General features: G+C 53.3%; 1 protein-coding gene and 1 long non-coding RNA gene across 5 annotated transcripts in view; one reads left to right on the forward strand and one right to left on the reverse strand.

The window, feature by feature from the left end:
• The window catches only part of LOC117066732, a 110,417-nt gene that overhangs the window by 7,685 nt on the left and 79,920 nt on the right, over positions 1–22,812 (forward strand). Inside the window, exons 5-6 of one of the 3 annotated variants that reach the window (XR_004430475.1) lie at positions 5,000–5,713; positions 5,910–6,314. The exons of the other annotated variants lie outside the window; for them this stretch is intronic. This is a non-coding gene — a long non-coding RNA (uncharacterized LOC117066732). Of the gene's footprint in view, positions 1–4,999; positions 5,714–5,909; positions 6,315–22,812 lie in introns of those variants that run through there. 3 annotated transcript variants of the gene reach the window in all.
• Positions 12–22,321, reverse strand: ST6GALNAC2 (ST6 N-acetylgalactosaminide alpha-2,6-sialyltransferase 2). Of its 2 annotated transcripts, XM_033182302.1 has the most exons (10): positions 21,772–22,321; positions 14,437–14,497; positions 9,286–9,460; positions 8,123–8,291; positions 7,565–7,703; positions 5,473–5,576; positions 3,602–3,685; positions 2,354–2,453; positions 1,074–1,193; positions 12–921 (listed from the first exon to the last, which is right to left on the reverse strand). In XM_033182302.1, exons 1-10 carry the CDS (start codon positions 21,894–21,896, stop codon positions 754–756), a joined length of 1,245 nt encoding a protein of 414 aa, XP_033038193.1. In that variant the 5' UTR covers positions 21,897–22,321; the 3' UTR covers positions 12–753. The 2 variants fall into 2 exon arrangements, with proteins under 2 accessions (XP_033038193.1, XP_033038194.1); XM_033182303.1 differs by lacking the exon at positions 1,074–1,193 and having other exon boundaries at positions 261–921.

The following is a 22,812-nucleotide window of genomic DNA, read 5'->3' on the forward strand; positions in this document are numbered from 1 at the left end:
GTTACTGAAGCCAAGGTACGAGGATGAGGGTTTATTACCTGGTAACATCATCCTGTTGGTGACAAGGTGGGGATACGTCTCTAATGGGACTTCCCTCAGTGGCAGGCAGGCTGCCAAGCAACTAACCCCCATCAAGTGCCAGACCCTCCCAGTGTTCTGAGAGTGATCTCCATGCTGAACACCCTGCATTTTATATGATTTCTCTACCCAGCCCAAAAAAAGAAAATGGTCCATCATGTACACAGTTATCTAGTCTTAAGTTACATTCTGCCTTTTTTCTCCCACTGTATTATGGAGCAGAAGTAAGCCTATCATGTTCTTAGAAAAGCTCTTAAGAGGCGTCCTGGAGTCCTTGAATCACTTTAGCCTCTGGGGTAGGTTGCGCCCCCAGGAGGATTTGGGCTGGAGCTTGTGTGTTTGCCTTTCAACTGGACTGCTGTTTGATCTTGGTGAACACTCCACCGACATTTCCTAAAGTTGCTCAGTGCAAATCCAGCAAAGCAGTCCATTTTCCCTTGGCCAAGATTGAGATATGTTGTTTTCGATGCATAGAGGAGTTTTCTTGGATGAGCCAAGGACAAGCTGGGGTGTCCTGCATTGAACAGACCTCAATGATAGTCGTGAATTCACCCCAGTGCCCTCTGTTGGAAAGAAAGGAAGGTAAAGATTGAAAAGTTAAGATAAAAGCTTTTGGCCACTTGAGAGGATCAGGGCCGCAAGTCTTGAAGAAGCAAAGGGTTCAGTGCCTTGGGGTCAGCGCTGGTATAGCTGAAGGATGCCAGCCTTGTGCAGGTCTCTCCACAGGGCAGCTTCCAGGGACAGATCGTGGTTTGCATAGAATATCAATGGCTTCATTTTTCGTTCGAAATAGTGGTCGGAAAATTTCCAGTAGTTGCTTGTGATGAATCCATAGGCACTGACCTGGGCAAGGATAGTCATTGGATTAGTATTTGTTGAGCGTCTAGTGTGAAGTGACATAAGTTTAGAAAGGTGTCCCCCTGCTGAGGTGAGGATAATGGTCTAGGGCTTATTCCCACTTAGCAAGTGGCGAGATGGATTCAGGGGTGACTCACTGTGTCCCCACGTCGCATAGCTGGTGATTGCCAGAGCTGGGTTTGGAACTCGAGGGTGGATGCAAAAAGCCCATTACTACTCTCTCCCCATCCTAATTGGGGACTGCAGTCAAGACACTCCTGCATTAAAATAGGAAAAGGTCCGGTATGGTGGCTCACGCCTGTAATCTCAACACTGGGAAGCTGAGGTGGGAGGATCACTTGAGCTTGGAAGTTTGAGACCAGCCTGGGGAACATGGTGAGACCCCGTCTCGACAAAAAGTTAAAAAAAAAAATGAGTTAGGCCGGGCGCGGTGGCTCAAGCCTGTAATCCCAGCACTTTGGGAGGCCGAGGCGGGTGGATCACGAGGTCAGGAGATCAAGACCATCCTGGCTAACATGGTGAAACCCCGTCTCTACTAAAAATACAAAAAACTAGCTGGGCGTGGTGGCGGCCGCCTGTAGTCCCAGCTACTCGGAGGCGGAGGCTGAGGCTGAGACGGGAGAATGGCGTGAACCCGGGAGGTGGAGCTTGCAGTGAGACAAGATCGTGCCACTGCACTCCAGCCTGGGCGACACGGCGAGACTCCGTCTCAAAAAAAAAAAAAAAGAGCTGGACTTGGCAGTACATGCCTGTGATCCCAGCTACTTGGGGATCATCACAGCACTGCACTTCAGCCTGGGCGACAGAGTTGAGACCCTGTCTCAAAAAAGAAAAAAGAGGGAAAAGATAGAGGCCTGAGTCGTGGAGTGGCGTTTGGCCTCCAGCTCTCCGTAGGGCTTTAGCAGGGGTCATGGCCTCTCCTTGAAAGCTGCTGCTTGGCCCCTGCCTCCACGAGGTTCACATGGGCCACATCCCATCAGGAATGACTCTTAGGTGCTTTCCAAGTATTTGTGTGTGGGAGGCTAAACCTGCTGCCCCGCCCCCGCTCTGGGATGTCCCCATAAAAGAATGTCCTTATTCAGCCCAGTGTGTTGAGGAGATTGGCTTTCACAAGGGCAGTTTGATGATTTGAACCTTAAATACCATATTGAGGGGCTGCCTTGGAGAAGAGCGAAAGAAGGAAGCCTGGGGAAGATGTCAGGAGCCAAGGCAAGGCTGCTCCAGGACCTGCCTGCCCTTCAAAGGGCCCTGGGTGGTGGGCAAGGAAGTGGGCAGCACCAGCAACACTCTTGGAGCTGGGGATTCCGTGACCAGAGGCCAAGAGTCCCAGGTCCGAGGGTAAGGGATATCAGGGGATCCTGTAGGGGTCTGTTCTGTGTTCTGCCGGCATGGGCTTCTGGAAGAGAAGGTCTCTTACCTGGTCACAAGTATGCAAAGCTGTCAGCAGCATGAGGGCCCCGGTACTAGGCATATATAGGTCTCCAAAATTGGTGTTAATCAGCTTTGATTTCAAGAACCTGGAAGCAAAAAGACGTTTCAGCTCACTAGCTTGATGGTTGTATCATCACACTTCACAACTACACATTCAGATAGGTGGGAAAACTTCAAAAACTCAGGGCCTTCTACTCCTATCCGTTCTTTATTTGGTCCAAGCGGACTAAATGCAAAGATCTTGGAGACCTTAGGTAAGGTGGGGGAGGTGAGAAAGAGGAACCACAGGTGAAATCCTTCCCCCATTCGGCAACAGCCTGTTTTCTCCCCAAGCTACTAAGTAACCACACTGCCAAGGGCATAGGTGGCCTGTTTATTTAGCCTGAGACTGCGGTTTCTCTCTACCCCACGTCTTGATTAAATAGGAATCGTGTGAGGGACAGGGAGCTCAGACCCTGTGACTGGACCCACACAGTCCAAGAGTGAGGCCGGGGTGTGACCACTGGCTCTGCCCTCAGGCTTGAGTTGACACCAAGCTGTGCCAGGCCGATCACCTGACTTCTCTGAGCCTGTCTTCCTCTGTAGCATGGGACTAGTTGGAGGAGCTTCATTTACCTCCCTAGATCCACTCACCCCTCTCCAATAGCTCCCTGCCCTAGGATTTGAGCCTCTGGTCCACAGCAGGGTCTCTCGGTCTCAGTGCTGTTGACACTTGGGGCCAGGTGCTTCTTTGTTGCTAAACGGGGATGTTCGGCAGCACCCCTGGCCTCTACCCACTGATGGCACCTGCCCCACCACCCTTTCGACAACCCCGGACGAGGGCCATGTGCACATCCATATTGAGAGCTCCTGGCAGGAGGGAGGCAAGGGAGGGGAGGGGTTTTGGGCCTGAAGGTTCTAAGGGCCTGCTGCTGACAGCCCCACTGCTGCTATGCACGTTATGGCCCCCAACTCCCAGCCTGCCTTTGTGAGCAGTCCCTAGTAAATACACCTTGAGTTATCCTGAGTTTCCTGTCCATTTCCTGGGGACTGACATATATCACACTCCCTCTATCAAGGTGCTAAATAAAACAGTAAATGAAGTGACAGTGCTTCGCACACAGCACTCGGGACAGTGGAGCTCTGGTTATTGGTCAGTGCGTGGGGCTCGTGGCAGGGCTCTGCCTGGATGTGGGGTGGGTATGTAAAAGGGAGAAGGAAGAGGACGCTGTTCTTCAGGCACCCCACTCTGTACCTTTCTGTCAGGTAGCTGATGAAGTCCGGATGTAGCAGCTTGAATTTACTGGCAGAAGCTTCTGGTCCGAAATAGATGTGCGGCCTAGGACCCATGATAGAAGTGGACAGAGCGCCCAGAGCCGTCGTATTGCAAGGGGGAGATGGAGGGGAGGGTCAGGGTGCCAGAGTAGCCGCGGTACCCTGAGCAGTAGGAGCGGGGCTGGGAGTAGTAGCGGGAGAAGGGGGTGTAGAAGGTGGCAGGCAGCACGGTGGGGACCACATGTGGCTTCCCGCTCACCAGGACCTCCACGGGTGGGGTGTAGGAGAGAGAGGAGGGGGGCATGAACAAACCGGGTGGAGTTGGGAAGGGGCAGTGAAACTGGGGGTGGTGGGGGGGCGGGGGAAGGAGAGGTAAGTAGAGTGAGTCAGGAGGGGGTGGGGGCTTCCGGGCAGGGCAGGGAGAGGGACAGGCAAAGCATGGGTTTTGGGGAAGTGGTGCTGTGGGGGGCTGGAAAAAGGGGGGCTCCTTCAGAAAACGGGGCACATAGGGGGTGATATAGGACGGGATGTTCTGAATTGGTCCAATATAGGAAGATGAGGGGGCAGGGCTGTAGAAGGAGGACTTGGGGGCACAGTGGGGGTTAGGGAAGGGTTTCGAGAGAGGGATTTGAAACCAGACTGGGAGGGAGATTTGGAGGTGGGTGGGGTGGGGGATTGGGCGGCCCCGCGGGGCACGTGTTGGACCTGAGGACTGGGGTTCAGGGAGGAAGTCCGGGAAGAGGGCTGTGAGGCACTTGGGGTGGGAGGGTGGGAGAGGGGCCGGGAGGAAGAGCCCCGAGTGGGGGGAGGGGCTGAGCTCTCGTGAGGCTGCTGGTCTGGAGGGGTGACAATGCTATTGGAACGGGACTGGGAGGGAGACTGGGTAGGGGACGGGTTAGGGGTGTGGGAAGGGGAGCTCATTGGTGTTGGGGAGGCTTAGGTCCACCTGATGTCTCTGAGGCAGCCCCAAGAGCCCAAGCCCAGCGTGTCACAAAGCCCAGCTCAGACCAGCAGTGGAAGCAATTGTTGGGTAATCACCAGGGTGGGGGCGGGGTGGGCCTGGCTTTAGAGCCCTTAACCCGTAAGGACCACCTGTAAAGCCGCTCTGTGGGGGTGGGCGAGATGTCCTCAGGGAGACCCCAGAGATAGGAGGGCTGGTTGTCTGTGCCACAGCAGTGGCGTTGATTTTTAGGGACCTGATCTCAGGGACAAGAAATTATCTCAGAACCCCTGGGAGGAGGTTCAGACGAGGGTCAGGTGGTGGCTCAAGAGAGCTGGACCCAGGCCTGCTGTGCCGGAAGGTGGGAAAGAAGACAAAGGGCCCATTGTTTCCGCCTCTCAGGATGCTGGGCCTTGAGTCTGCTCTCCCGTTTCACAGGCATGACCCTGGGACGGATGCCCACCAGGAGGAGTGGCACAGACTGGCTCCGACTCGTTTCCAGCACTGTGTGCTCAATGGGACAGCAGACCCTGCCCAGTTTGTGACCTGGAGCCGCTGGGGGCAGCCAGGCTGGGCAGGGAGAACACAGCCTGAAGCCGAGGAGACAGACCTGCTCATCCCATTCAGAAAAGCTGCCTCTTTCGCCCCAAGCCCACCACCCCCAGAAGGCTACTGGGAACCCAGAGGGTCACCTGGGCTTTCCAGGGGTAGACAAAAAGTAGAATTTCCCTGAGTTATGTGAGTTGCTGAGTTATGTGAATAATTGGGGATGATTGAATTCTTAGGGCTTCTCTTGCTGCCCTTCACCCACCTCCTCTTACCCCATGATGGGCCCTGGGAGCAAAAGGAAGACGACCATAGCGCCCCTGCCCCTCCACCACGCCCCACACCACCATGACCTGGCTGCTCACCTGTCCCCTTTATCTAGGCCCTCAGGGACAGGCACACCCAGAATGGCTGATCTCAGCATCACATAGTCGCGGATGTCTGAGGGGATGAAGATATACTGCAGGTCCTGTCAGAATAGAGACAATGAGCCCGGAGGGGAACCAGGCCATGTTTAGCTCCTCCGTGTGGACAGCCCTCCACCCAACCTTGCCTGCTGAGCCGACTGGAGAATTTCCCTTAAATACCTTTCATTCCCACCCAGAAGTACAGTACTGGTTTCAATGTAGGCCTGCAAATCCTCTAACGCTCCTTCAGGAGGTGGCACCCAATTGCCTTCCCCTGGAGTATGGGCTGGACTTAGCGACTCATGCACAGGATTTTTCTGATAAAAAGGAACGTAATGGTGCGTGGCTTAGAGACTAGGTCATAAAAAGTGCTGTGGCTTCCTTGACGTTCTCAGATCACTCACTCTGGATGAAGTTAGCTGCCATGCCGTGAGGACACTCAGCATACAGGGGGCCCAAGTGGCAAGGGCCTGTCAGACCCCGCCTTGATGTCAGCCCCAGTCAAGCTTTTGGGTCTCTCAGATGATGCAGCCCATCATCTCCGTCATCTGAGCCAAAACCTTCCTCTAAGCTCCCCCCAAATTCCTGACCCATTGAAACCACAAGATAATGTGTGTTGTTTAAAGCCACCAAGTTTCGAGGTCATTTGTTACACAGTAATAGGTAACTCGTATGTGTACTGTGGCTACACCGAAGCTGAGGCCGGGCGCGGTGGCTCACGCCTATGATCCTAACAATTTGGGGAGGCTGAGGCGGACAGATGATGTGAGGTCAGGAGTTCAAGACCAGCCTGGCCAACGTGGTGAAACCCCCGTCTCCACTAAAAATATAAAAATTAACCAGGCATGGTGGTGCGTGCCTGTAATCCCAGTTTGTTGAGAGGCTGAGGCAGGAGAATCACTTGAACCCAGGAGCCAGAGGTTGCAGTGAGCTGAGATCACACCACTGCACTCCAGCCTGGGTGACAGAGGGAGACTCCGTCTCAAAGCAAAAACAAAAACAAAAAGTCTAAAGCTGCTCCATTTTGTTCCACTTCACAGAAGAGAGGTTCTAGTGTGAGGACTCAGTGTGGCGTAGACACTATGGTAGGACACTCCTTAAGCCCCTGGTCAGGGGAGGAAGCTTCTAGAAACCCAGCTCAGCTTCCTCCAGCACCGCAGATTCCCTTTTCCTGGGATCCCCTTAACCCTGCATGTGGCACCCACAGCACCTGAGGCGGGAAGCTTTGAGTTACGGCCCCTGGGTGCGGGTGGAGGAACCTGGAGGCCAGCAGGTAGGGCCAGATGCTGACTCCCACGCACTGGCTGCCACCTGGTGCATGTCCCTCAGTGTCTCTGACCCTCAGTTTCCTATACAAGGCTATTGTGAGATTTCGAGAGGCCACACCACATTCTTCCAGGGGCCAGTGTGGGGAAATGGAAACAACCCCAGGGCTGGGGTCAGAGGGGCCTAGATCTAGATGGTTCCAGCTGGGTGACCTTGGACACGTTCCTGAACCTCTCAGCGTCTCTGCTTTGTCATCTGGAAATGGGTACAAGGGTCCCACTCAGGGCTGCTGTGGTGACCGTGTGTGTGCCCTGTAACATGCTAGGAACAGAGGAGGAACTCCATAAAACCCCTTCTCCTGGGAATCGCTAGGACAGGCTGAGCTCCCCAAAGAATGCCAACTCTCAAGGTGGGGGGTACTCTGGGTTCAAATCCAGACCCTACCGCTGACTCACTGAATGAAAGGTGCCAGGCTTTTATCCCCTCACCAGTAAAACTGTGGGTTGCATGGTCTCTGTAAAGTGCCTGGCAAGTCGTAAGCATTTGGTAAATGCTAGCCATTCATGTCCCATGCTGCAGAGGAGTCCTGTGCTGCCTGAGTCCGTGGGGAGTCCGGGACCAGATCCCCCCTCATCTTCAGTGGCCATCTTGTGTATCTAGAATGCTAGCACACCCTCTGCATCCACTGGACCAGGGTGTGTGAGCCCTGTGGCCCCCACTGAGGGGACTCCAGGAACAATGGTGCCATTGTTAACTATAATGGCATGCCTGCCAGAGGCCTCACCTGTCCTTGTGGCACGGAGGTAAAGCCCAGGTTCCAGTAGGAGACAAGGGAGTTCTTCATCGTGTTCACAGTGAAACCATAGAAGGAAGTCTTGGTGCCCACATCGCGCTCGAAGCCTTTGATCACAGCTCCATTGAGTCTGGTCGGCACAGAAGCCTGTCAGTGTTTGTGGTTACACGAGGGCGTCTGTTCTGCTTCCATCTCCACGGTTCTGCCTGGCCTGTCCCCCCTGCCTCTGTACGACCACTCCTTCTGCCCACGGAGTACCAGTGCCCAGTTGTCAGCCAGAACCCCACTCCTCCAGACCTCAAGGAGTGACCCCCTGTGAGTAGGTAGAGGTGGCCCTGGCAGCTCCTTCCTCCCGGGTCCCCTGCACGGGCAGCCATGCTCTGTCCTCAGGGCCTACTGTTTGTGTTTGCCTTGTCCATGCCCGTGTGCCTGTCACAACTGCTGAGCTGCCCAGGCCACTGCTGCCATAGCCCACTGCCCCTGGGGGAGAGCCCCCCACCCTCCAGGCAACTCTCCCTCCTGCCCCTCCCCAGCCCGTGCCCCTCATACCTGAACACATAGTCATGGGCATCGATGTTGGGACCCTGGCGGGAGCCATTCAGAATGCCTCCGTTGCCCACCACGGCACACCGGATACACTTTGGAGGAGAGTCCCTGGGCGGGGTGAACAGCTTGGCGCTCTCTGAGCTGTTCAGAAGGCTCAGGGTGGAGGTGATGGCTGTTGGTGCAGATGGGGAGCAGCCATGAGAAGGGCTGGCATCGGGGCACCTGGGGCCTTCCCTAGGCTGGTTCTCGTGCCCCATGTCCCCTGAGGCCTGACCCCAGCCCCTCCCAAGAAGCACAGAGGGTAGGAGGGGAAGGAGATGTCTGTTGGGGGGAGAACAGAAAAGCTGACAGTGGAAGACGGGGCTTGACGGCCTTCACTTGTCTTAAGAACCCAAATAACTTATCCTCTTAAGACTATTTTTAGAGAAGTGGGCTCAGAGCTTAAAAAAGACTGGGCTGGGCACGGTGGCTCACGCCTGTAATCCCAGAACTTTGGGAGGGTGAGGCGGGCAGATCATTTGAGGCCAGGAGTTCGAGACCAGCCTGGGCAACATAGTGAAACCCTGGCTCTACTAAAAATACAAGAATTAGCCAGGTGTGGTGGGCATGCCTGTAATCCCAGCTACTTGGAAGGCTGAGACACAAGAATCACTTGAACCCGGGAGGCGGAGGTTGCAATGAGCTTGAGATTGTGCCATTGCACTCCAACCTGAGTGACAGAGCGAGACTCGTCTCAAAAATAAAAAAGACTGTATATTGCAAAAGAAAAGAATCGGAGGCCTGTGGGGGTTTGGGTGCAAGTATAATGTAGAGGGGGCTCTGGGCCTGCAATGTGGGGTTCCTGCAGTGGCAACCGTGAGTGAGGTGGTTTGAGGCCCCACAGCCTCTGTCCTTGGCCACCATTGGGCGCTGCAGCCTTTCTTGCCAGGGAGGCCCCAGGACGGTGAGGGCCGCTGGCGGGGGCAGCCTCAGGCCTCTCCCTGGGTGCTTGGATGGAGGAGGGAGGTGAGGCAGGAGTTGCATAGCTGGGGCTTCTGGGAGGAGAGAGGGGGACAGAGAGGCCCTGTACCACCAGTGCTATGAGGGCAGGGAGGCCTGGCCTACCTCAGGGCCAAGAGCAGGAAGCTGAGACAGAAGGCAGGTGAGAGGCAGCGGGCGTGGATTACCTTGGTAAGAGAGCCCCCGCCAGCCATACGGGGCTTTGTGTTGGCTCAGGCGGTCCCAGAGCTCTGGGGTGAAGAGTTCCCCCCACAGCAGCACTGGAACAGAGAAATTGAACAGGCCACGGAAGTGGGGGTGCCGCTGAACGGCCAGGTGAAGCAGGTGTCGGCAGGCCTGGCCCTGTGGGTGAGAAGGTGAGGGCTGAGCCCTGTTAGGTGGGGGCTGGGATGGGTGGGACTCCCCGCAGACCCTGCAGGGTAGTTGGGAGTTGTGAGGGAAGGCCTGTCCTGTCCCCTCCACATCGGGGCCATCCTTGCATTTTTGAACTGAGCTGGCTGCTAAGGAATCTGGGAACTTCCTGGATTTAGCCTGCCTAGCTCTTCCTCTCCCAGAGGCCACGTCCCCTTGGCCTGATGGCTTTGGCCTCATACTCCTTCACCTCATACTTGAGCAAACTCTGGGGCATTTTCTGATACATGGGTCTGACCTGCCTGCCCTTTGGTGGAGGAATTTCAGCCTGGGCTGGGCTGAGGACATCACCTGGATGCAAACCCTAACCCTGCTGGTACTCGCTGTATGATTTGCATGTGAACAGGCTGCCAGGAAGATCCGTGGTCTTTCTTTCCAGTGATGTCTTTTTTTTTTTTTTTTTTTTGAGACGGAGTCTTGCTCTGCCACCCAGGCTGGAGTGCAGTGGCCGGCTCTCAGCTCACTGCAAGCTCCGCCTCCCGGGTTCACGCCATTCTCCTGTCTCAGCCTCCCGAGTAGCTGGGACTACAGGTGCCCGCCTCGTCGCCCGGCTAGTTTTTTGTATTTTTTTAGTAGAGACGGGGTTTCACCGTATTAGCCAGGATGGTCTCGATCTCCTGACCTCGTGATCCGCCCGTCTCGGCCTCCCAAAGTGCTGGGATTACAGGCTTGAGCCACCGCGCCCGGCCACCAGTGATGTCTTTAGGGCGTAGAAGTGACCCCCCAAAATTCATTACCCAGAGCCTTGGAATGTGACCTTAGTTGGATCTAGGGTCTTTGGAGATGGAGTTAGTTAAGAGAAGGTCATATAGGGTGAGGTCGGGCCCTAACTAGCATCCTTATAAGGAGGCCAAGTGATGATGAAGCAGAGATCTGTGCGATGCGCCGCAAACCAGAGGACGTGGAGCTGCCAGAGCTGGGGAAAGGCAGGAGAGGCTTTCTTCCAGCCTTCAGAGGGAGCGTGGCCCTGCCAGCACCTTGATTCTGGGCTTCTGGGCTCCAGAACTGTGACGATTCAATTTCTGTGGATCAAAGCTCCCCAGGCTGTGATCATTTGTTCCAGCAGCTACGGGGAAGGAACACAGCACCTCTGTACTTGTGGGCCTTGAGGGAGGGTGAGGTCAGGAAACAGGCCCCAGCCTTGTCTGCCCATGACCTCACAAGGTCAGAATCACACACAGTCATGGCCTGGGCAGGCCTTCTATTACTCCTGAATGGGGCTCTTTGTTAAGCCATTGGTTTGATCAAAGGGCAAAGCAGGAAATAGCTGTACAGTAATTTCTGCTATAATGCAACTTGTGAGTAGCTGAATATCACTATGCTGTGCAAAGCTATGCAACCATGACCATGGGGCAGCCGGGCATGGGGGCTCACCCCTGTAATGCCAGCACTTTGGGAGGTCAAGGCGGGAGGATAACTTGAGGCCAGGAGTTTCCATAACATAACAAGACCCCATGTCGGCAAAAAAAATTTTTTTAATTAACCAGGCATGGTGACCCAGGCCTGTGGTCCCAGCTACTTGGGAAGCTGAGGTGGAAGGATTGCTTGAGCCTGGGAGATTGAGGCTGCAGTGAGCTATTGAGACTGCACTCCAGCCTGGACAACAGAGTGAGACCCCATCTCAAAAACAAAACAACAACGGCAAAACGAAAAACCGTGGACTTATGAGAAAGTGGGATGAGTGACATAACACTGAAAAGCTGTCAGGAATGCATAAAACCAAAGATACAAATCGAAGAAAGACAGAAGCACAGTTTTACGGATGTCCCATGGTTAAAGAATACTTGAGATTGATGTGGAAGTGGGAGTGGAAGTGGGAGTGGAAGTGGGTGTCGGAAGGGGGCAGTTTGTGTGATATTGTGAAATGGTGGAAAGAAGGTTGTCTGAAATCAGAGGGAACTGTGCTGCCAGGCTCACTAGGGCAGGTGAACCCATAACACACTCAGTGAAGCTGATGGAGATCTCAGGTGTGCATACATAAAAAAATACTTTTTGTGTATTCCTGCGTGGCTCTGCTGAGTTGGGTGTGGTTTCTATGTAGAGTTTTCACTGACAAAATCACTCAAAAGAAAATCCAGACTGGGCACAGTGGCTCATGCCTGTAATCCCAGCACTTTGGGAAGCAGAGGTGGGTGGATTCACCTGTGTTCAGGGATTTGCGACCAGCCTGAGCAACGTGTTGAAACCCTGTCTGTACTAAAAATACAAAATTAGCCTGGCATGGTGGCACATGCCTGTAATTCCAGCTACTTGGGAGGCTGAGGCACGAGAATCGCCTGAACCTGGGAGGCGGAGGTTGCAGTGAGCCAAGATGGCTGCAGTAGCCTGGGCAAAAGAATGAAACTCCATCTCAAGAAAAAAAAAAGAAAATGCAAAATTTATGTGATGCTCAGATTGTTTCCTAATATGTCATTTTTTTTTTTTTTTTTTGAGACAGACTCTCACTGTGTCCCCCAGGCTGGAGTGCAGTGGCGCTATCTTGGCTCACTGCAAGCTCCACCTCCCGGGTTCACACCATTCTCCTGCCTCAGCCTCCCGAGTAGCTGGGATTATAGGTGCCTGCCACACGCCTGGCTGATTTTTTGTATTTTTAGTAGAGACGGGATTTCACCGTGTTAGCCAGGATGGTCTTGATCTCCTGACCTCGTGATCCGCCCTCCTCGGCCTCCCAAAGTGCTGGGATTACAGGCGTGAGCCACCGCGCCCGGCCCCTAATATGTCAATCTTGTTGGAACAAATTAACAGTTTCTTTTTCTTTTCTTTTTTTTTTTTTTGAGACAGAGTTTCGCTCTTATTGCCCAGGCTAGAATACAATGGCGTGATCTCATCTCACTGCAACCTCCACCTCCTGGGTTCAAGCGATTCTCCTGCCTTAGCCTCCCAAGTAGCTGGGATTACAGGCACCTGCCACCACTCCTGATCTCAGGTGATCCACCCACCTCGGCCTCCCAAAGTGCCGGGATTACAGGCGTGAGCCACTGTGCCTGGACCAAATTAACAATTTCAAAGTAAGCATTATAGCAGAACTGACAGCTGGCTTGCTTTTATCCCATGGATGTGGTGTCAAAGTTTCCTTCTTAGCTCTGACCACCAGGAAGCTCCGAGCTAGATATGTGACATGTCTCCTACTTTGTGACACATTTTTTCCTGCGCTTATTTCACATTGTCTTATTTTCATTTCTTCTTGCCTCATTTCCTCATTTTATTGTATTTTATGTTTGTGCTTTTTTTTTTTTTTTTTTTAGACAGGGTGTTGCTCTGTTGCCCAGGCTGGAGTGCAGTGGAGCGATCACGGCTTACTGCAACATCCACCTCCCAGGTTCAAGCAATTCTCCTGCTTCAGCCTCCCTAGTAGCTAGGATTGTAGGTGTCCACCACCATGCCTGGCTAATTTTTGTATTTTTAGTAGAGATGGGGTTTCACCTTGTTGGCCAGGCTGGTCTCGAACACCTGACCTCAGGTGATCCACCCACCTCGGCCTCCCAAAGTGCTGAGATTACAGGTGTGAGCCACCACACCTGGCCGTTTTTGCCTTCTTATATGTGTCCAAAAGCCACCTCAAACCCTTTGTTTTAGACCAGGTGGGGACATATGTCAATTAGCATCAAACAGCTCAAGGTTCAAGGTGGAAAAGACTTCAGGAAGCTTGAAGATGACCTGGTCCAAGCACCCCTAAGGTGCTGGAGGTCTCTCTCCAACCTGCCAGTCAAGTGTCCATTGGCCTCTGTATTTATTTATTTATTTATTTTGGAGACAGAGTCTCACTCTGTCGCCCAGGGTGGAGTGCAGTGGCACAATCTTGGCTCACTGCAACCTCCACCTCGCGGGTTCAAGCAATTCTCCTGCCTCAGCCTCCCAAGTAGCTAGGATTATAGGTGCCCGCTGCCATACCCGGCTAATTTTTTGTATTTTAGTAGAGACGGAGTTTCACTGTGTTGCCCAGGCTGGTCTCGAACTCCTGAACTCGGGCAATCCGCCTGCCTCGGCCTCCCAAAGTGCTGGGATTACAAGTGTGAGCCACTGCATCCAGCGGCCTCTGTTCTTAAGACAGGGCCCCCATCGCCTGCCCAGGGCTACTTGCTGTGTCTTTGAACAACTTGGCTGTCACTAAGCTCTAGCATGCAGTGAAATCTTTCTCCCTGAGGCCCCAGGCAACATGTCCCAGTTTAGTCTCTTGGGCATGGAAAACACCCCTTAAGCCTGTATTAATCCAGAACAGCACAGTCATCATCCTGATTAACGGCAGCACATGGAGCCAGGGTGGGGAGGAGTGGGATGGGGTGGGGGAGGCTGTACTGCACAGTGGTTCTGAGCCAGGTTCTAGACAAAAGGCTCAAACCCCAGGACCACCTCTTACTACCTAAGCAGGGTACTTAACTTCTTGGTGCCTCATTTTGCTCATTTGTAAGGGCCACATTCTAGGGTTGCCGTTCAGTGAGAGAACGCAGGTCAAGTCCCCAGATCAACGCTGTTCCTTACCGTTATGAGGCAGGGCCCTGAAGCTTCTCAAACCTTCTGGGCAAGCAAGGGCATCTTTCCAGAGCTTGGAGTTTGCTCCAGGGTGAGCAGTTTAAATGTGACTTTTATACAAAGTAGATATTTTGAGGAGTAGAATATAAAATTCACAGGACTATTTAAGATACAATCTTAGGACTCCGAAGAACTGTTCAGCTGGCTACGCCCCATGAGTATATATTTATTCATCTTTCCCTGTTGTTGGGCCACAAGAAACCCTATTGGTCAGGTCGGAGAGGCCCTGAAGGGATGGATGCTCAGCTCATAACTTAGGGCGTTCCGAAGAGCTCCTGCCCAGCAATCTGATGAGAATGTTCTTATTCGCTCTTCTTCCCTCCTCCCCACTAATTTGAGGGTGCTCAAAACTGCCACAGGGTAGTCGACCACTGTACCTTTCCTGTCCAAGAATTCGATGCCTTGGGTTGCAAGAATGTTTGAAATGATGTGGTGTCCCTGGGGGGAAAAAGCAGAAAAAAAGCAGGGGTCACCAGCTCTGACCTACCTCTTGGAAGCTTTTGGACTGACTGACTCCCTTAGCTCTAGGGGCGGACAAAGTTTGTCTGTGCCCATCGTGGTGGCTCACACCTGTAATCTCAGTGCTTTGGGAGACTGAGGTGGGAGGATCACTTGGGACCAGGGGTTGGAGACCAACCTGGGCAACATAGCGAGACCTCATGTCTACAAAATTTAAAAAATTAGCTGGGCATGGTGGCAGGCACCTGTAGTCCCAGCTACTCAGGAGGTGGAGGCAAGAAGATTGTTTGAGACCAGGGATCAAGGCTGCGGTGAACATAATTGTGCCACTGTACTATAGCCTAGGTGACAGTGAGACCTTCTCTCAAAAAAAAACCAAAAAAAAAAAGCCTGTTTGTTATTTTGATTTTTTCACTTCTGTACTCTTATTCTTTTTGTTGTTGTTGTTTTTTGTTTTTTTGAGATGGAGTTTCGCTCTTGTCACCCAGGCTGGAGTGCAGTGGCACAATCTTGGCTCACTGCAACTTCCACCTCCCGGGTTCAAGTGATTCTCCTGCCTCAGCCTCCTGAGTAGCTGGGATTACAGGCATGCGCCACCACGCCCAGCTAGTTTTGTATTTTTTGTAGAGATGGGGTTTCTCCATATTGGTCAGGCTGGTCTCGAACTCCCTACTTCAGGTGATCTGCTCACCGTGGCCTCCCAAAGTGCTGAGATTACAGGTATGAGCCACTGCGCCCAGCTCTGTGCTCTTATTCTTGCCATGTCTTTTTTCTTTAGGCACACAGGATACTGTCACTTTCTTATGTTTTGCTTCACTGTGTAAACTCAGAGATCAAGACATCCCTCAGCAACTGGCAGAAATGTGGAGTTTATAGGAACAGTGAGATGGTGGTTTAAAGTATATGAAAATAGGCCGGGCGCGGTGGCTCAAGCCTGTAATCCCAGCACTTTGGGAGGCCGAGACGGGCGGATCACGAGGTCAGGAGATCGAGACCATCCTGGCTAACACGGTGAAACCCCGTCTCTACTAAAAATACAAAAAACTAGCCGGGCGAGGTGGCGGGCGCCTGTAGTCCCAGCTACTCGGGAGGCTGAGGCAGGAGAATGGTGTAAACCGGGAGGCGGAGCTTGCAGTGAGCTGAGATCTGGCCACTGCACTCCAGCCTGGGAGACAGAGCCAGACTCCGTCTCAAAAAAAAAAAAAAAAAAAAAAAAAAAAATATATATATATAATATATATATATATATATATGAAAATAGAAAAGATTGCCAGCCACCTGGAACTGTGACCATCTGAAGGATCTCCCTGACAGGGCCCCAGAGGTAGGCATTAGGTCTGAGGTGACTGGGCCTCCCTTCCCTTTTGTGTGGGTCATGCCCACCACACCTGAAGTACAATCCTGGTTAAGGTTATGGCTCTTGCTATGGTTTGAATCAGTCCCTCAAAGTTTATGTGTTGGAAACTTAATCCCTGGTGCAACAGTGTTGAGAGGTGAGAACTTTAAGGGGTGATTAGGTCACTTGGGCTCTGCCTTCATGAATGGATTAATTTGGTTATTGCAAGAGTGGGTTAGTTATTGTGGGAGTGGGTTCCTGATACAAGGATGAATCCAGCCTCACTTCTCTGGAGCATACGTGCTCTCTTGCCTTTCTGCCTTCCATCTATGAGGATGCAGCAAGAAGGCCCTCTCCAGACACAGACCCCATGACCTGGGACTTCCCAGCCTCCAGAACCATAAGAGGTAAATCTCTGTTTTTTGTAAATGATCCAACTCAGGTGTTCTGTGATAGCAGCACAAAACAGACTAAGACAGCTCTGAAACCTCACTTCCTGGGTTTGCAACCTGACTCCACCACTTGGCTGCTGTGCGATCTTGGGCAGTTGCTGAACTTCTCAGAACCTCAGTCTCTGCATCTATACAATAGGGATAATCATATTGAGCTCCTTGGATTGTTAGGAGGATTCAAACAAAGTGTATGTTAGCACATATAAAAAATGTCCTCTAGGTGGCCAGGCACAGTGGCTCACTCCTGTAATCCCAGTACTTTGGGAGGCTGAGGCAGGCGGATCATGAGGTCAGGAGTTTGAGACCAACCTGGCCAACATGGTGAAACCCCATCTCTACTAAAAATGTAAAAATTAGCCAGGCGTGTTGGCACATGCCTGTAATCCCAGCTACTTGGGAAGCTGAGGCAGGAGAATCACTTGAAACCGGAAGGTGGAGGTTGCGGTGAGCAGAGATCGCACCACTGTACTCCAGTCTGGGTGAGAGAGCGAAACTCCATCTCAAAAAGAAAAAAAAAGGAAAAAAGTGTCCTTGAAATGTTAGCTATCATTACCTCCTAAAGGAGGAAGAGAAAGGATCTTACTGTGTCAGCCTCTATTATTAGTGTCCCTTCTAGAGGGCAGAAGCAGATAGTGTTACTGTCCCCTCCCAATGCCCAGTTCCCAAACACTAGGTGGCCCCTGAATCAGGGCAGAAGGAAAACATAAAGGAAGGAACAAGGGTTCTTACCCTTTCAAAAGGGTGGCCAGGCTTCTCTCAGACCCCTCCCTTCACCCCAGCAGCCACAGGGAGCAGGTGCAGGGGACACTGAGTTGGCAGCTTGCAAGAGAAACACAGGTCTCTTGTTGCCTGCTTCTAGGTGCTGAGGCGGCTGAGCCACAAGGGAACCCGGGATCTGGTCTCCCTTTGGTTTCCAGGTTTCCTATAAAACCCTGGAGGGACGGCCCAGAAAGAGCAGGGTTGATTCTTTCCCCATCCCTCTCTTGCCCCCTTGGACTGTCCACCTCTCCGCCCACATAATCCCATAGTTCCTGCTCATGAGCACAATATGACCCCCTCTGAGAAGGAACTAGGACAGTGATGCTCAGACTAGTTGCCTATGAGAACCCCCCAGGGAGGTTTGAAAAACCCCATTGCTCAGCCCCGACTCCTGAGATTCTGATCTGATTGTTCTGGGGTTGGGGGCCGGCACTGGTGAGTCCAATCCCTACCCTCCCACCCTAACCAGGTGATTCTTCTGTGCAGCCAGGCTGGAGAGCCTGACAGAGGAGCTGCGGAACAGGGTGGAGTTGAGATGTGGAGCTGTGGGGTTGGGCCGGCGGGTACAGCTGCAAGGGAGGTAATGGGGAATGTCCAAGTTCAGTTTTGCTGCCCTGAACTCCCTACCCTCAGGGAGGCCTGGCGCGACTTCAGAGCATCCCTAGTGCTCAGCAACTTCTCCCAGACACGCTCCCACTGATCCTTCCAGCCCCTCCCTCTCAGGAATCCAAGTGCCTGGGGCACGTGGGAGGGTGTAGGAAGGGGGCCAGAACATGCCCTTCTGGGAGCTTTTACCAGACTGAGGAGATATGTGGACCATGTGCTGCTTTTTTCAGAATGCTAATTCTATCACAACTTAGATCGTATACTTTTTTTTTTTTCTTTTTTTTTTGACGGAGTCTCTCTCTGTCACCAGGCTGGAGTAGTACAGTGGTACACCTCGGCTCACTGCAACCTCCACCTCCTGGGTTCAAGCGATTCTCCTGCCTCAGCCTCCCGAGTAGCTGGGACTACAGGTGCATGCCACCACGCCCGGCTAAGCTTTGTATTTTTAGTAGAGACGGGTTTCACCATGTTGGCCAGGATGGTCTTGATCTCTTCACCTGGTGATCCACCCGCCTCAGCCTCCCAAAGTATTGGGATTACAGGCGTGAGTCACTGCACCCGACCTTTTTTTTTTTTTTTTTGAGACGGAGTTTCGCTCTGTCGCCTGGGCTGGAGTGCAGTGGCCGGATCTCAGCTCACTGCAAGCTCCGCCTCCCAGGTTCACGCCATTCTCCTGCCTCAGCCTCCCAAGTAGCTGGGACTACAGGCGCCCGCCACCTCACCCGGCTAGTTTTTTGTATTTTTTTAGTAGAGACGGGGTTTTGCCGTGTTAGCCAGGATGGTCTCAATCTCCTGACCTCGCGATCCACCCGTCTTGGCCTCCCAAAGTGCTGGGATTACAGGCTTGAGCCACTGCGCCCGCTTTTTTTTTTTTTTTTTTTTTTAGACAGGGTCTCACTTTGTCACTCAGGCTGGAGTGCAGCGGCAAGATCTTGGCTCACTGCAGCCTCAACCTCCTGGGCTAATCCTCCCATCTCAGCCCCCCAAGTAGCTGAGACTACAGGCATAAGTCACCATGCCTGGCTATTTTGTTGGTGGTGGTATTTTTAGTAGAAACAGGGTTTTGCCATGTTGCTCAGGCTGGTCTCAAACTCCTGGGCTCAAGCAATCTGTCTGCCTCGGCCTCCCAAAGTGCTAGGATTACAGCCATGAGCCACCTTCATATTCTTAATACTTAGCCCTAGAATGTTCTCTTTTTAAAAATATAACGTTGACAATGGATAGTAACTGGCAGCCCTGTGTTGATTCTCACTGTCTCTTTTAAACAACAACAACAATATTTAATAGAAATGCCCATGTGTGGGACCCATTGATCCAGATTCTGCCATGAGGAAATTCCCAGACTGGGCTCCATTCTAATCTGCACTAAAGAGCCCCCTCCTTGAGCTCTGTAGAACCTGTCCCAGCTGCCCATCTTCCTGGACTGTCACCTGTAGCCAGGATGTCCGTTTGCAGTCCCTAGCTGGGGAAGCTCATGTGGCCTGCTGGCTCTGCCCAGAATGCCATCCACCTCCCACTCTCTCCCAGACTAAATATCCACCTCTCACAGCAAGGCTGAGTTCTGACCTGCCTGGCACTGGGGTTTAAGCTACAGTTCAAATATAGTGAAACAGCAGGAAAGGGCCAGGTGCTTGAGTCATACTACATTTTGAAAAGAGGAAAGATCTTTTTTTTAAAAAACAAAACAAAAAAAGCATTGTTGCATTATAATAGAAGTATAGTAAACTTCATACTTAAAGTTGCATTAGATACCTTGAAATAATTTTGTGTTTAAAAAAAAATGTATTACTCGGGAGGCTGAGGTGGGAGAATCATTTTAGCTCAGGAGGTGGAGGTTACAGTGAGCCAAGATAGACCCACTGAACTCCAGCCTGGGTGACAGAGTGAGACTGTCCCCAAAAGATTATTTTTATAAGAAAAGGAATTCATTTCTTACAGTTGTGGAGGCTGAGAAGTCCAAGGTCAAGGAACCACGTTTGGTGAAGACCTTTTTTTTTTTCTGCTCCTTGTGGAGCAGGGCTACCCCATAGGCAGTGGTCCAGAGCAGCCCAAGGGCCTTGGTGTTGGTGGGGCAGGATGTCACATGCAGAGTGGGGCTGTGCTGCTAGATGAGGTCTCTTCCTTTTTGTAAAATTATTTTTACTTGGCACATACTTGCGCATATGTACAGGGTATAGTGTGTTTTTTTTTTTTTTTTTTGAGACAGAGTCTTGCTCTGTTGCCCAGGCAGGAGTGCAGTGGCGCGATCTCGGCTCACTGCAAGCTCCGCCTCCTGGGTTCACGCCATTCTCCTGCCTCAGCCTCCCAAGTAGCTGGGATTACAGGCGCCCACCACCACGCCTTTTAATTTTTTGTATTTGTTAGTAGAGATGGGATTTCACCGTGTTAGCCAGGATGGTCTCCATCTCCTGACCTCGTGATCCGCCTGCCTGGCCTCCCAAAGTGCTGAGATTACAGGCTTGAGCCACCGCGCCCTGCCACAGGGTGGTATTTCAATACGTGTATGCGATGTATAATAAGCAAACCAGCTAATTAGTGTTTCCATCACCTCGAACTTATTTTGTTTTTTTTTTTTGAGACAGGACCTCCCTGTATTGCCCAGGCTGGAGTGCAGTGGTGCGATCACAGCTCACTGCAGCCTCGACCTCCTGGGCTCAAGGGATCCTCTTGGTCAGTTCCCCAAATAGATGGAGGCACAGGCATGTACCACCATGCCCAGATAATTTTTGTATTTTTGGTAGAGATGGGGTTTCGCCATGTTGCCCAGGCTCATATCAAACAAGTATTATTTCTTTGCATTGAGATACTTTGTGTTTTAAACATCTTTACATAAAAGTGACAAGGATTCCTTTTCTTTTGAGGCAGGGTCTCGCACTGTCGCCCAGGCTGGAAGGCAGTAATGCAATCACAGCTCACAGCCTCGAATTCCTGGCCTCAAGCAATTCTCCCACCTCCGCCTCCCAGAGTGCTGGGACCACAGGCGTAAGTCGCCATGGGGGGCTAAGGATCCTCTTTCTTAATGCCTTCAGTCCTTGTCAGGTTTCATAACCCTCACTAGGCAATTCTGACTACAAGGAGATGTAGGAACTTCAGGTGGCGCCGCTAGAACACCCTTTGTTCTAAGAGAGCTGGACTCCTGATCCCTGGCAAGCTGTTTCACATTCTTCTGCGACTTTTGGTGTGTCCTTTGACTGCATCTGTGGAGACCAGATACTTATTTTGTTTTCATCCCCTTAGGCCCCCAGCAAGGTTGGTGGGAAGTGCACAGATGGAAAAGCGCCAGGAAGGGAAAGGCTGGGGCTGCAGGCCTCTCCCTGAGGATGCCGGCCCCTTGCCTCCTCCCAAACCCAGACTTCCCACGGCTTGGTCCGCTTTTCTTAGGCTAAGCGAAATCGTTTTGCGGATTCTTCAGTCACTGGAACCACCACCTGCTAGAGGCTGGCTCCCAGATTCTCCTCGTGGGGCACCCAGGAGAGGAAAGTGCCCAGGGAGGAAGAGGGAGTGGAGCGCAGGAGGCGGCGCAGGGAGGAGAGCACGGATGGTCGCCCCTTGTTCCCCCGGGCGCGCCCGCACTCAGCTTAACTAGATACCGAGAGCAGAGGCCGGGGAGAAGGGAGCGGGCGCGAGGTGGGCAGAGACTGCCCCGGGCGGGAAAGGCGACTGGCCGCGGCCCGGCCCAGGGTCCCCACGAAGTTGGAAACCAGAGACTTGGGTCCCTGCCCAGAAAGCAGTATCTGACGTTACCGAGGGAGAGTTCCCGACAAAAAAAGTTTTTATCTGCTTCGGGGACCCAGTAGATTTCTACAGTAGAAAGTATACTCATCATGCGGGGGAGGACTTCGCCAACAAGGTTGCAGGGGCGAGGTCTTACTTGGACCCAGGCAAAGGCCGCGGGTCCGGGCAGCACGAGGTTAAGGCTGGGAGGGGGTTCTGGCGACGGGTTCTAGCCGCGGCCCGAGTTCTTGCTGAGAGCTGCCCCAGAGGGGTCGACGCGGAGGTTGGGCTGAGGGCTGCGGGCCGCCGGGGAGCCCTGGGCTGGACGCCCTCCCCGCGCCCTGGTCGCCCCCACGCCCTCCCGCTCTGCGCGCGGCAGCCCCTACCTGGCTCTGGCCGCGGGCCCCGGGTACCGCTGCACCGCCGAGAAGTACAGAGCAAAGAGAAGCCCCGAGCAGGCAGCCGTGAGCAGGAGCAGCAGCCAGAAGAACGGCCCACGCGGGAGCCCCATATGGCCCCGGCCCGCGAGCGCCCCGGCCGCCGACGTCCCGGGCAGAAGGGAAAGGCTCGTGTGGGCCGGGTGGCACTTGCTGAGGCTGCCGTCCTGTCCTGCCCCGCCCTGCCTGCCGGGTGCCTGCGGCACCTCCCCGCCGAGCAGCTCCCTCTCGGCCCCGGGTGAGCGGCCAGACGCTACCGCACCCTCGGGGGCTGGGCGGCGAGTCCCCCGGGGCTGGAGTGTCGCCCTGGCCCCCGGAGCGTGCGATCCTCTGGCCCTGCCCCCTGCCCGGGGGACTCCGGCAGCGGCCACTCCTGCAACTGCGCTCTCTCTAGCGCCCAGCCCCGGGAAGCCGCCAGTCTCGGCTTGGGCAGGGCGCTTTCCTCAAGCGGTCCGGGGCTGGCTAGGTGCGGGTAGACGCCACCACCTGCCGCGCTGGCTGCGCTCTGCGCTCTCCGGGCCAGGCACTCGACTTCCAGACTCCGTGTTGGGTGGGCGGCGGCCAGGAGATATGTCCGGCGCCCTCCAAAGGACCCTCAGACCTGTCAGTCTGCGGACACCAGGACAGCTGGGAGGGGGCGGGCAGGGTGAAGGAGCAAACTCCGAGAGCTCAGTCTCTGGGCTGGCGGTAGAGAGGGCAAAAGGGGGTGAGGTGGGAGCCTGCCGTGATGTGTTGCGTGGGGAAACTGAGGCTGTCAGCGCTTATTTGGTGACCATCCAGGGTGGCCAGTCCCCTCAATCGCATTGAGTTCCTTTCACAGAACGAGGCCAGTCAGACCACCTGAAAGGTTCAGCACAGCTGGTTCCCAAACTTGTTGGCACCAGGGACTGGTTTCCTGGAAGACCTCAGATCATCAGGCATGAGTTAAGATTCTCTTATAAGGAGGCCGCAACCTAGATTCCTGGCATGCGCAGTTCACAAAAGGGTTCG

The sequence above is a fragment of the Trachypithecus francoisi genome, unplaced genomic scaffold (genome assembly GCF_009764315.1).
Source record: "Trachypithecus francoisi isolate TF-2019V2 unplaced genomic scaffold, Tfra_2.0 Lachesis_group20, whole genome shotgun sequence".
NCBI classification, from domain to species: domain Eukaryota; kingdom Metazoa; phylum Chordata; class Mammalia; order Primates; family Cercopithecidae; genus Trachypithecus; species Trachypithecus francoisi.

Excerpts from the sequence above, each read along its gene's own strand:
- ST6GALNAC2 (XM_033182302.1), bottom strand. The coding sequence starts at position 21,896 with ATGGGGCTCCCGCGTGGGCCGTTCTTCTGGCTGCTGCTCCTGCTCACG. Across the intron at positions 2,454-3,601 it reads ATCAGCTACCTGACAGAAAG|GTTCTTGAAATCAAAGCTGA; the intron begins GTACAGAGTGGG and ends TTTTGCTTCCAG. Across the intron at positions 922-1,073 it reads CTATGCGACGTGGGGACACA|GTCAGTGCCTATGGATTCAT; the intron begins GTGAGTCACCCC and ends ATCCTTGCCCAG.